General features: G+C 36.1%; 1 protein-coding gene across 4 annotated transcripts; it reads left to right on the top strand.

Annotated features, from left to right (window-relative positions):
* Positions 1-1,365: 1,365 nt before the first annotated feature.
* Positions 1,366-4,669, top strand: LOC149819734 (putative E3 ubiquitin-protein ligase RHC1A). Of its 4 annotated transcripts, none has more exons than XM_089983169.1 (2): positions 1,366-1,477; positions 3,402-4,669. In XM_089983169.1, exon 2 carries the CDS (start codon positions 3,448-3,450, stop codon positions 4,378-4,380), a length of 933 nt encoding a protein of 310 aa, XP_089839295.1. In that variant the 5' UTR covers positions 1,366-1,477; positions 3,402-3,447; the 3' UTR covers positions 4,381-4,669. The 4 variants fall into 4 exon arrangements, with proteins under 4 accessions (XP_089839295.1, XP_089839294.1, XP_089839293.1 ...); XM_089983168.1 differs by having other exon boundaries at positions 1,381-1,477; positions 3,305-4,669; XM_089983167.1 differs by having other exon boundaries at positions 1,403-1,477; positions 3,308-4,669.
* Positions 4,670-12,149: the final 7,480 nt, after the last annotated feature.

The raw sequence follows: 12,149 nt of genomic DNA, 5'->3' as shown, positions 1-12,149 counted from the left end.
TATGAACCGCATAAAAGATCTGATCAAAGAACTGGCTAAGATCCAGTACATTTACACGCGAAATATTTTAAGATGGATTTTTTTCACCTCATAGTCACGTCCAGATCCGGATCCGCATCCTCACATAACTGCTAACCATGTCCATATATTAACCCGTTAAAAAACACCCCCAAAGAGTACGTTATGTAAGATATTTTTGCTTTAAGTTCACTTAACGATTTGTTACCAGTGATTTTGCTTTCTTAAGGAGGTAAAACAAATTGCCTCCGTTATTTTCCCTTCCGTTATTTTGACAATTCAAGTTTTATGTTGGCCAACCACATCTGCTTGACTTGGCCAAGACTTTTCCACAGTGGTGGTTCAAGGGAAATTTCCAATGAGGGCTCCCAAAACCTTATATTTCCATACCGGACCTAATAAGATCTGACCCGAACCAGCAACTATATGGGTCTGCACACATTTTCTGGATATGGCTTTTTTCGATGGGCATGGATTAGGTTCAGAAGTGAATCCTTGTACATGGTTGGACCTCGGATCTGGATCCTGTAGAAATATCATGTTCTTTCGGATCAGGTTCAAATACACTCTAATCCAACTCAAACACGATGCATATTTTGGGACCCAATTCCCCTTTTACGGTAAAATTGGGATCGGTTCTTCTACAAATGGGCTGATCGTGGCAGGTCCGTCTCTCTGGATCCAGGATCCAAATTCTAACATCAGAAAGTCCAGGTCCAAAAGCATAAACCCACACAGTCATGAATAAAACCAACTACTCATGTGAAATCCGGGTCCGATTACCAACCTAGATTTTGATTGGACCTTCCACTACTTAGAAAAGGTACCAGATCCAGTGATCAGACCCAACAAACCATGCCCCTTTGCGACTTACCAACACTAAGCAGGATCTGATACATTCATACCTTCGATCCAAATCTGATAAATCCTCCTTAGATGTGGATCTTAAAGTAAGATAGGGATGACTATTCGGATCAAGATCAGATTTAAATGATCGGACCTTTTTGGATCTGGAGTCAGATCTATGATTTCTACCCTTTCTGTTCTCGGATCTACATTTAGTCCAATCCTACTTATAAAACCAAAATCTCTAAACCATCTTCACTGGATCCAGTATTGTCTTATAGAATTTGGATCCACATTCAGCTTTACTGCATCGAATCTAGTTCATAATATCCGACTCGCATTCGAAAATTTGGTTCCAGATTTATCGTGCTCCGAACCGTATCCGGTCCGTGATTGAAATGCTGATTTCGAAAAACGCAAAGGGTAAAAAGATCTTTTTCACATTTCTAATTCTCTTTATTTTATTCTTAATTGAGCCCTGGAAGGAATCATTCGCGTTTATCTTTTTAATATTTTTTTTTTCTTTTCTTTTCCTTTCTTTGCTTTTTCTTCTCTCCGGAGCCTCCGCCATGAGATCTCTCCCTCGGAAGTCTTCGTAGCTCTCCTTCTCGAGGTATGCTACTCGTTCCACTTATTACTACTACTCGTGATCTTGATTCTCTGTTCTCTTTCTTGATCGGGTTGAATTTGGTGTTTTCTGGTGGATTTTGGCGTTTTTTTGCGATTCTCTTCAGTATTCTTGCCCTTAATGGCCGATCGTACGAAAACTAAGGTCTTTGTGCGCTTTTCTTTGTTTTGAGTGGTTAAGGAGTTTTTCGTGTTTGATTTGCCGCGGGTTGGAGGCAGAATCGTCCGGAACGGTGAAATCTAGAGTTTCGTCTCATTTTATTGGCGTTTTCTTTGTTTTTATTATGATTTTGAGTGACATTTTCGTGAATTTTCGTTCCTTTGACTACGTGACGAATTTCACGGTGTGTTTTTGCATTTTTTCCTTGTTTTGAGTGGTCGATCGGAGTTGCGTTATTTTTCGAAGGATGCCAGTAGAATTTGTGCGTTTTTGTCATCAGACTTTGAAATTTAGGGTTTCTTCGCCTTTTTGGCATTTTATTGGCGTTTGATGATTTTTTTTTTCTTTTATTCGGATTTTGACAGCAATTTACCAGAATTTTAGCTGAGTTTTTCTTGAATTTTGGTTTCTTTGATTGCTTGACGAATTTTATGGTGTTTTTGTGTTTTTTTCGTTGTTTTGAGTGGTCTATCGGAGTTGTCTTATTTTCCGAGGGACCTGAGTAGAATCTGTGCGGTATTTGTCATGAGACTTTGAAATCTAGGGTCTCGTCGCCATTTTTGCATTTAATTGCCGTTTTATGATTTTTTTTTTGCTTTTATCGGACTTTGACAACAATTTACTTGAATTTTAGTGTCTTTTCTTGCATGATGAATACTACGGGTTTTAAGTTAATATTGTCCACTTTAACCATATAATTTGGTGATTGAGGTGGTCAATTTTAGATCGCTAATCTATGCCTCGGTCTTGTGTTGATGAGATAAGGCTTGTTGATGGTCATCATCGTCATCACGGTGATGACAATATGATGAAACTCTATAAGATATGGTTTGTTTACTCCCCTTTTCTGTTAATTTTTAAGCGAATTCACAATTTTATTTGTGATGTGCGTAACGATCTTCACTCGAGTTTGGTTTCATCGGTAGCGTTGGTGTTTTGATAAATCTTTAGGAGGCTTCTGTTGTACACTGATTGTGAAGTTGGCAGAGATCGTGTACTGTTTTCAAAACCCTAAAAGTTTAGGGTTTCCTTGCATTTGTTCATTTTCTTTGGACCCTATTTGCACGCATTCAAAATTTACTTAAAATCAGTTTTTGATAGTAGATTGCATGTAGATTAAGGCTCCTATCGTTATGTTTAATCGCTTAATTCAATGTGGTTACTGTTCATTTTTTCTGGAATTGTGTATGATGGCATTCTATTGACCTTTGCACTGTGGGAAAACGAAGTTCCTATTGCTGGTTTTGTTCTTTTGGCCAACTTCTTCACTGGGGTTCTAATTTTCTTACACATTTTTTTAATCCTTCTTAATTTGTGCTTTCAATTATGGTTTCTGTCAAACCAGATTTCTTTTGGCACCTCTGGATGAATAAGAGATTTTGGTGTGTTTGTTGGTTAATTTGTAGGTAGAGGTGCTAATTTCACCTTTTCTTGCTTTTGGATTTAAAATTTTCTTTTCCAATGAACTTTGTTTTTACAACTTATAAATAGCATTCGATGCATGCATTAGAATTTATCTGTTTGGCTGTAAGAAGTTTGTTAGGGCTTTTCTTTTCTAACGTTGCTGGTTGAAATGATAAAACAGTATATTCCATCGTGGAGCGGAAAAAAAATTGAGCTAATTCATACTTATTGCGATTGTGTTTCTTTTAGTAGCTGATAAGTGGGACTGGATCAAAATAAGGAGTTTTGGGCGTAAAATTTTGGTTTTGGTTGCCACACTGTGGTTACACTTTTTATCTTCATCCAGGAGCTTTAGAGGATTGGTAAAGGGGATAATTTGTAGATCTTAAGAAATGTCTAGAAACGGAAGTACGCATTGGTGTTACCAATGCAACACTATGGTTAATCTCTCTGGAAGGGACACAGTTTGTTCAAGATGCGGTGGTGGTTTCATTCAAGATCTTGATGAGGTGGATGGTAATGGTCTTTTCGATTTGCTTGGTCTTGATTATGATGATCAGCCAAATATTCGGCTGATGGAAGCTTTGTCGGATTTCCTTGGCTCGCGACCAGGGAGGAGAAACCATGAGGTTTATGTGAGAGGCGGATCTCAAGGTCAAGAACAGCCTATAGGTTTTGGTTTGGGTCCTTTTGTGATATTCAGAGGACAAATACCTGCGGAGATGATCAGCAATGGTGGGATGCAAGTAATTTTCGATGGGGGTTCCGAGATTGGACTGAGGCACATACCTGCCAACTTTGGTGATTATGTTACGAATCAGGGTCTTGAGGAACTGATTGAACAGTTAACCGCAAATGATAGGCGTGGCCCTCCTCCAGCATCTCGTTCTGCCATTGATGCCATACCCACCATCAAGATTGGTCAGAGACACCTGCGTGTAGATTCCCACTGCCCAGTCTGCAAAGAAAAATATGGGATTGGTACCGAAGCTCGGGAAATGCCTTGCAAGCACGTCTACCACTCCGAATGCATCGTGCCGTGGTTGGTTCAGCACAATTCTTGTCCAGTCTGTCGCTTTGAATTGCCCACACAGGGAACCAGTAGTTCCAATAGCAGCAGTCTCAGGAACTCATCTGCCAGCGACACAAGTCGGAGGGAGAGCAATGTGAACTCTAATAACCCACGGAGGCGTAATCCTTTTTCCTTCCTATGGCCTTTCCGCTCGGGAAACTCGAGCTCTAATCGTGGCTCTGCCGGAAGTAGCTCGGCTGCCCACGAAGATAACATTCCAAGGAGTTACAGTGGGTGGCCTTTTTCTGATTAACATTATAATCACATCATCCTGGAATGCAGCTTCCAGTGACCCTCATGTGAAGACCTTTCCCTGTTACCTTCCAGGTAAAGACCTTTCTGTGTTACCTTTCTGTAGATAATGCTTTCTTCAACACTCTTTGTTGTGGATGAATATTTCTTTCTACTCAGAAGCAGCTCACTGTGGTCTCTGTGGAAACAAATACACAGCTAGTTTTGTTTTGAATTGACAGAATGGGGTGTTTACTGAGGAAAATATCCTTTGTGTTGGCTCTGTTATATGATTTGGTTCAGTTGCTTTCTCTCTGTTCCTGTACAACCAATTTTTGCATGTCTTGGTGATCGTTCTTCAAATGAAGCATAGTTGTCCTGTTTTGGTAATTTGAGCTCACATCCGGATCTCTGGCTCCAGAATTTGACCTTATCTAATGTGGGTTCATCATCCAGTTATCTCTGTTTGGCCGGTTCGCCAGCTGATGCTGGTGGACCTGGTCGGCTACAGAGGCATCCGTTGAACTGGCCATGAAGCATCCCAACTATTCAGCCCTAACCGACTTTCACCAAACTGATCAAGTGAACCTGTAATTCGAGTTGGTTTAGGTGCCTGACCCTTTTGGTCTGGTCAGAGTCTGAGTTCAGGTTGGGCTGAGCTCAAACACATGCTGGGCTGCAGTGAGCCCGTTGAAAAATTTTGACTGCACAGTGATGGTGTGGTTATCCATCCGGCCTGTCAAGCTGGACCAAGCTGATATCCACCTGACACTTGTGTGGGGGTGCAAAAGGATTGGGTTCAGTCCTGTGCCTTAATTTTCTCCGATGTGGATTTTAACATAAGATCTAAATGAATATTGGGTTTGAATTTGGACTTGTTTGTTCATGTCTAGTTTTGAAACAGATTTGGATTTGGATCAGCATTTTCTATTGAATGTGTTTTTGGTTTGAATCAATCTTATCCGTTCTCTTGTTTTTAACTTCCAAGTGGGAAATGGTTGCATGGCCAACTGTATTATGCTTGAAAAAGAGACTACTGTAATAGCCGTATGTCCTCCTTCACCCCAGTTCTAGTAACTCCTAAGCACAAGTATGCTTGCTTTCTGTTTCATCGTTATAACTCCAATCCACGTCCGGTGAGTCCATTGAATGAATGATTTGCCTTGTTTTGATCGATGGCTCACTGCCCCGACGGACAAATTCCAGTGGCAGCCTGCGGTCGAGAGCATTCGCCTTCTTAGGACCAGTAGTCTGTTGCCATTTCCAAATCTACGTTCCCGGGATGATACAATCTGTTGTTGGTGTTCTTTCATCCTACATATTATTTTTAATTAAACATTATGCTGTGTTCTATGTTAGTAACCGAAACATCAACAATCATGCGAGCAAACAGCCACATTCTTTTCATCTTAAGACGGCCCAACTTACACAGACGCATCCATCCATGTGATGAACTGCATCCAGCCTCCATGGTCGTACTGTTTGTATACTACATAAATGGATATTGTAAATGGTGCATGAAGTAGGAACGATAGAGCGAATGCTAAAAAGTAGAATGAAGCACGAATCAAGGATACGTTTTGGAAGCTATTGTGAAGTGAAAAAGGCTACGTGTATCAAGCGACAAGAAACGAACAAGAAATTACTGAAAAAGGCAATATATATATATATAACATAAAAAATAAACAGGAAGTGAGTGGAAAATAATAGGATTTGGGTGGGAACTGAAAGGAAAATGATTTAAAAAGTGAGTGTGAAGTGTGTTTCCTATAATACAGGAAATAAACTTCCCACTTCAAAAACACAGGGTTCCACAATTTCTTTTGGGGGACATTGATGCTCTATATGAATGTCATTTAGAGCATAATGAGTGGACGGCTGAGATAAAAAAAAAATCATGGTTCGATGCTGTTGATTGCGTGGATGAACGGTATTGAAGGGACTCCTGATGGTATTACCCTTAAAGTCGCCCCTGGCTTCATCTGCTATCAAGTCAATCGAGACAATTTTGCAGATCTCGGTATCAAAAAAATCTCAGTGATGTGAAAAATATTGCTGCATACCTTCTTTGTAGAGGCAGAACGTTGGAGACTGGTGGATAAATTAATTAAGTATGATATTATTGGGTGTTTTGATTGAAATATCTAAAAATGCAAAAAATATAAAAAATAATAGAAGTGTTTTTTCTCACATTAATATCGCAATAAACTCGCAATATTTTGAAAACTGTTGACATTTTAAAAAATGCTGTTTTTTTTAGATAGTTGTTATAATAGCGTGTATTTTCATACTTAGTTAAATTTTGAGATTTCTGAAATTTGGCTAAGTGTTGTAGAAATATTAGAAAAGCCTCAATATTAGGATGCGATAATTGAGTCTGGGCGTGGCCCATGTCTCATTGACGAGACCTAAATAAGTCAATTAAAAGGTAATAAAAAGTTTTATTTTTTACTTTTAAATTTAAGCAAAATTCGAGATAAATTTCAGAGGTGAATTTGAGTTATATATCGTTGGATGCGTCTCGAAATTCTAAGCGTAATGATACTTTACTTTTTTGAATTTGGGCTACGGTTCACCCGAAAATCATAATTTTTTAAAAAATGACCGACTCGATGAGCAAGGTCCGGATTTGGATCGGATTGGATCCAATGTATTTGATCTAAATTAATATGGATCTAAACTTTGTTCAAAACCCATATTAATTAAGAATTGATTCAGCCTATGATCCAATTGAAATTTGAATCTTAGATTCAGATCCAAATTTTAAATCAATACCCAAAAAAATATAGTTTTAAATTCAATTTTATGTTTAAATTAAAGTTGACTGGAATTAAAAAGACTCCCAGAGAGATAAGATACCCTTTGAAAGTATTTGGGTATTTAATTATTAATAAATAATTAATAATTTATTTATTTATTATTAAATTAAAATTAATTCTAAATTTCAATTTTGGTTAACTAAATGAACTCCCTAAAAGAGTCCCTAAATTGCTAAGAGATCATAATAAAAAGAGTTATTAAAAAGAAGAAAGACTTCTTTAGAAAAAAATTGAAAAGTCAATTAAAGAGAGATTTTTTTTTAAAAATGGAAAGTGGGTGAGAGAGACTCTCAAAAGAAGAAGACCTCTCTCCAGCCCACATTAGAAGGGGCTGGAAGGATAAGGGCTTATTCTTCTATAAAAAGATTAAAAAATAATAATAATAAAGAAAAAAAGAGAGGAAAAAAGAGAAAAAGAGAGAGAAAGAAAGAAAGAAGAAAAAGTAGAAGAAGGAATGAGAAAGAAGAAGTGGAGATCATCTTCCTCTCCAACCATATGGCGTTTCATCCATCTCCGAAGAAGAATCTAAATAAGCTTTAGGCAATATTTTTTAAAGAAACCCATGAATTTTACTTTAGATTCACCGTTTCAATCCATGAAAATAGGTGTATACATGCTTAGAATACGTATTTTTTATTTCTATGTTAGTTTACACATATATTCATGTATAGTTAAGTATATATGTATAAACATAGGTGAAACATATGTATATTGATATATTTTTGGATGGATCTGGACAGATCTGTCACATATGTTTAGCAGACAGATCTGGACATCGTGATGATGGTTGATCTGGCCAGATCTGAACCCTTATCCATTTTGTTTATCCTGGACAAATCTGTCTACTGGACAAGTGGACGATTCCAGACAAGTGGACAAGGGACTGCAATTCTTGAAATCGAACCTGATCTATGAAAAATATATATATATATATATATATATAGTTAAAAAGAAAAAAAATGGTTTTTTATGTATTTTTGTCTAGGAAGGGATGGACAACTCTCCTGTCTTAGCCTGAATAGTATGTTGGGACATGACAGTTTGTTGTCCAGTCTCAGCCAACTGCCCAGGTTGAGACTGAGCCTAGTTTCAAAAAAAAAAAAAATATATATATATATATATATATATATATATATATATATATATATATATATATATATATATATATATATATATATATATATATATATGTGTGTGTGTATATATTTAATGGGAATAAAACTATATATAAGGTTGGGTGTGTTTGAGGCACCGTACGAAATTCTGTCCAATCCCAGCAGACTGATCGGCTGGGACTGAGTCCTTGTGACAGAAAAAAAAATTTTATAGTTGTCATGTATCACAAAAAAATAGATTTTTTTTATATATGTCAGCTTTGTTGCCCGGCAGGCCAGCCAAACAGGGTTCAGCTGGGCAGCTGCAGGCCCTGCCAGGCCCAGCCGAATAGATTGTTTAATTCCATTAACCTTATGCGAATCATGTGCACACACACTTAGTTTTAAATTTTCGGCTATGGAAAAATGAATATGAATATAAGTGTCCAGTGAAGGAATCGGGAACGGACTGGGTCGATTTGACCCCAATCCTCGTTACTGGTCGGGTGGCAGTCGTGGTCAGGCCTGACCATCTCGGTGGCCCTTATCCGATGTGTCACGGCCTGGTCCGGCTTGGTTCCATGTGAACCACCCATGCTTTGACCGTGTGTGTGTGTATATATATATATATATATATATATATATATATATATATATATATATATATATATATATATATATATATATATATATATATGCAGTACGTGGGCTTAGTGAGCCCAGCTGATAAGCAGTTCAGCTGGGCATACTTAAAGTCTAGTAAAGCTCAGTCGAGCGTAGGTGGACTGGGTATATTTATTAGATTGTCCAGCCCAGCCGAACCTAGGTTGGTCTCGGCAGATTCAGAGCATGTCCAGCCCAGCCGAACCTAGGTCGATTTGGGCAGATTAAAAAAAATCTAATTTTATATCTTGTTCCTAAAGTATCTTAATTTCATGTTATTTACCTATTAAGAGAGAGGCCAATTATCATGCGTCAGATTTTTCAGAACTCTCATTTTGTTGTTGTATTATAAGCACATTAGCAACATAACTTACGGATGATTTGCAAGTGACAATAAACCTTGCTTTTTCAACACATACATACATAGGTTTTATTTCTTCTCAGAAATATATTGAATTTCCTGATATCTGCACTTTTGTTAATTCTCTTGTAGGGTTATGAAGTATAAAAAAAGAAAAGAAAAAAGAAACAGAAGTTAAGAAAAGGAAAAAAAATGAAATAGTAAAAATATATTTTTTGTTGGGTAAGGGTGCAGCCCTGCCAACTTGGGTTCGGCTGGGCAGGTGCAGGGGCCTACCAGGCCCAACCGACCTAGGTTCGGTTGGGCAGGTAGGCAGTCTATTTAAAAAAAAAAGGCCTTGAGTGGAGTGAGAATATGCTCGTATATTTAATACAAGACTGATTTTATTGTGATCATGTATATTTAGATTTGCTCATTTATGAATGTTCAGATGCACATTAAAAAAAATGCATGTGTGATAGAATTTACATATACATGTGTATGATTATAAATGCTCATGATTTGGTTCAGAATTTAATATGTTTGATGCTCATAGATATGTCCAGTTTTACATATTCCAAATGCTCATATTCATGAAAAGAGTTAAAGGGTGGATTAGTACATGTTTAAAAATATAGATTTTTATGCTGGTACATGTGCAGATTTTTATGCATTGTTATTGGATTGTCAGGCATGATTAGATGTAAAAAATGCTGTTTATATCATGTAAATCCTAAGATTTTGGTTTTTGTTGATTCTCTTGAGCATGAGGTGAATCATGTAAAGAAACCCATATTTTTGTAACATGTGCATGTGCAAACCTGAAATTTATGTTGTTCTGCATAAGCATATTTGCATAAGGAACATGAGACCATTCATGAAAATAAGCATATATTTCTTATAATCATGTGAAGATATGCATGTGAAAATTATTATTCATGCACATCCTTGTTGAGCTTGTGTAAATGTGTATTTAAAAGCATGTAAAAAAAATGTATAAGTGGCATCTTCATTATGATTTTTGTATTTGATGCATCGATGGTCAAAAGTGGATCATCGTAGGTCGTGTGAGCCTTGAGCAGGTGTTGCTTCTTGTTTAGTTGTTTTTGTGCATTGCGAAAATCAAACTTAATATTATTACTCTAATTGCATCGTTTCATGTTGTCACGGGCGGTGGTCCCGTGATGAGTTTTGTATGTTGATTTGCGAAATGTTTGTTGTTGGTTTTGCATGTTGATTTGTAAAATAAAAAATTAAAATAATAAAAAGATAAAAAAGAACAATATAATTCACACTTCTTGGATGTTTCTGTTTTAGTGTGAGAATCCTGGACTTGCAGTTTTGGAGGATCGTGAGGATACTAAAACTCCATGTGCATGTTGTGCCCTTGAACCCAACTATGTGGTTCATCTTTCGAAAACGATTTTAGAGAGATTCAACTACTTTTCCTAGGGGTGGTGTGTAAACAAGTTTTTGTTTTTGTTATACCAAAAAAGTGACATTAATGGATGTTGATTTCTATAATGTCGTGGCATTAGATGTTGAACTCTAATATTTTGATGGATGGTGTTGATTCCTGATATCGGTTGAGGGTTGAGTGTGAAACTTAGTAATAAAATACAAGTTATGTGTTAAGCTACAACTGAAAGCCTAACTTGACCTCGAGAATTGTTTTACCAATTTTGAGTATCTGCGAGCAACAGTAATAAAAAGATGAACTAAAGTTTATGTACATTTAATATGGACATGCTTATAAAAGAAAACTCTGATAAAAAAATAATTTATTCATGCATGTATACTGAAATAATGCATATTCCTGCGATCCATTAGATCATGCATATATACTTGTTTTTCTTACTTGTGCTAAATTAATGATTGCATGATATTTGCTTCCAACTACATGATAAATGTCATCTATCGCTTAATTGATGTTTCATATTTCTTAATAATTATTTCTCATTGCATGAAGGGTTAATTGCGTTATGAATTTGTTATAGTTGCATCCCTCTAAAATGTTGTATGATTCTTATTTATGTTATTTTAACTTATTTAATTCATTAAAGAGATCTGTACGCAAAATCTTTAATTCTGACACTTACTTTTGTGTTTTTAATAGCCTCTGAGGCCTAGTGAGGGAACTTGCTTTTGCGAGGAGCTACGAGTGCTACACGACTACTTGACAGATTCTTTTTTAGACAGCGTGACTCCATGTTTTGCTTTATTTATATTTTCTTGCACATGCTTTCAGACTATATGAATTCAATTAATAAAGTTGGTTTGGTTTGGATGATGGTAGTATATGATCCTTTGTGGTTGTAGATGTGTTATAATTGTAAAGGTCGTCTCTAGAAATGTTTTCGCATATGTTAAAAAAAAATATCACTTTTTAACAAATATGAGTTAGAGTCGTTATAGTTGCATTAGTAATCGATACACCATTATGTATCACATGTCATTCTTATCACTAGATACTAATAAGAAACTCCGTTATGAAACCATAAAAAGAAGTATCAAATGTTTAAGAAACGAGTCTCAGTTACTTGAAAAACATGTACCATGTTTCTATAACATTATAAATGAGAATTAAGTTGGTTTCTATTAGCAATTTTGCATAAAAAAACAATTTTTATTTTATAAAGACATTATTTTTATTAAGATTTTTTAATATTATAACTCATAAAAGAATTATTATACAACAATAATTAATTTACATATTCTGTTTAACTATTTTAAATTGTAGGCATCTTTGTAAAAATATACACATTGTATCAACTTTTTAGAAGCTCGTATCAATTATTTTGGAAAGTGTATTAACATTTATTAGAAACCCGTATTACTATTTTTTTGGAATCGTATGAATTTGTGTTGCAAATAA

Source organism: Nuphar pumila, chromosome 12 (genome assembly GCF_984573655.1).
Source record: "Nuphar pumila chromosome 12, dmNupPumi1.hap1.1, whole genome shotgun sequence".
Classification (NCBI taxonomy): Eukaryota; Viridiplantae; Streptophyta; class Magnoliopsida; order Nymphaeales; family Nymphaeaceae; genus Nuphar; species Nuphar pumila.
The sequence above is the reverse complement of the archived record's forward strand: the minus strand, read 5'-3'. Positions and strand labels throughout refer to the sequence as shown.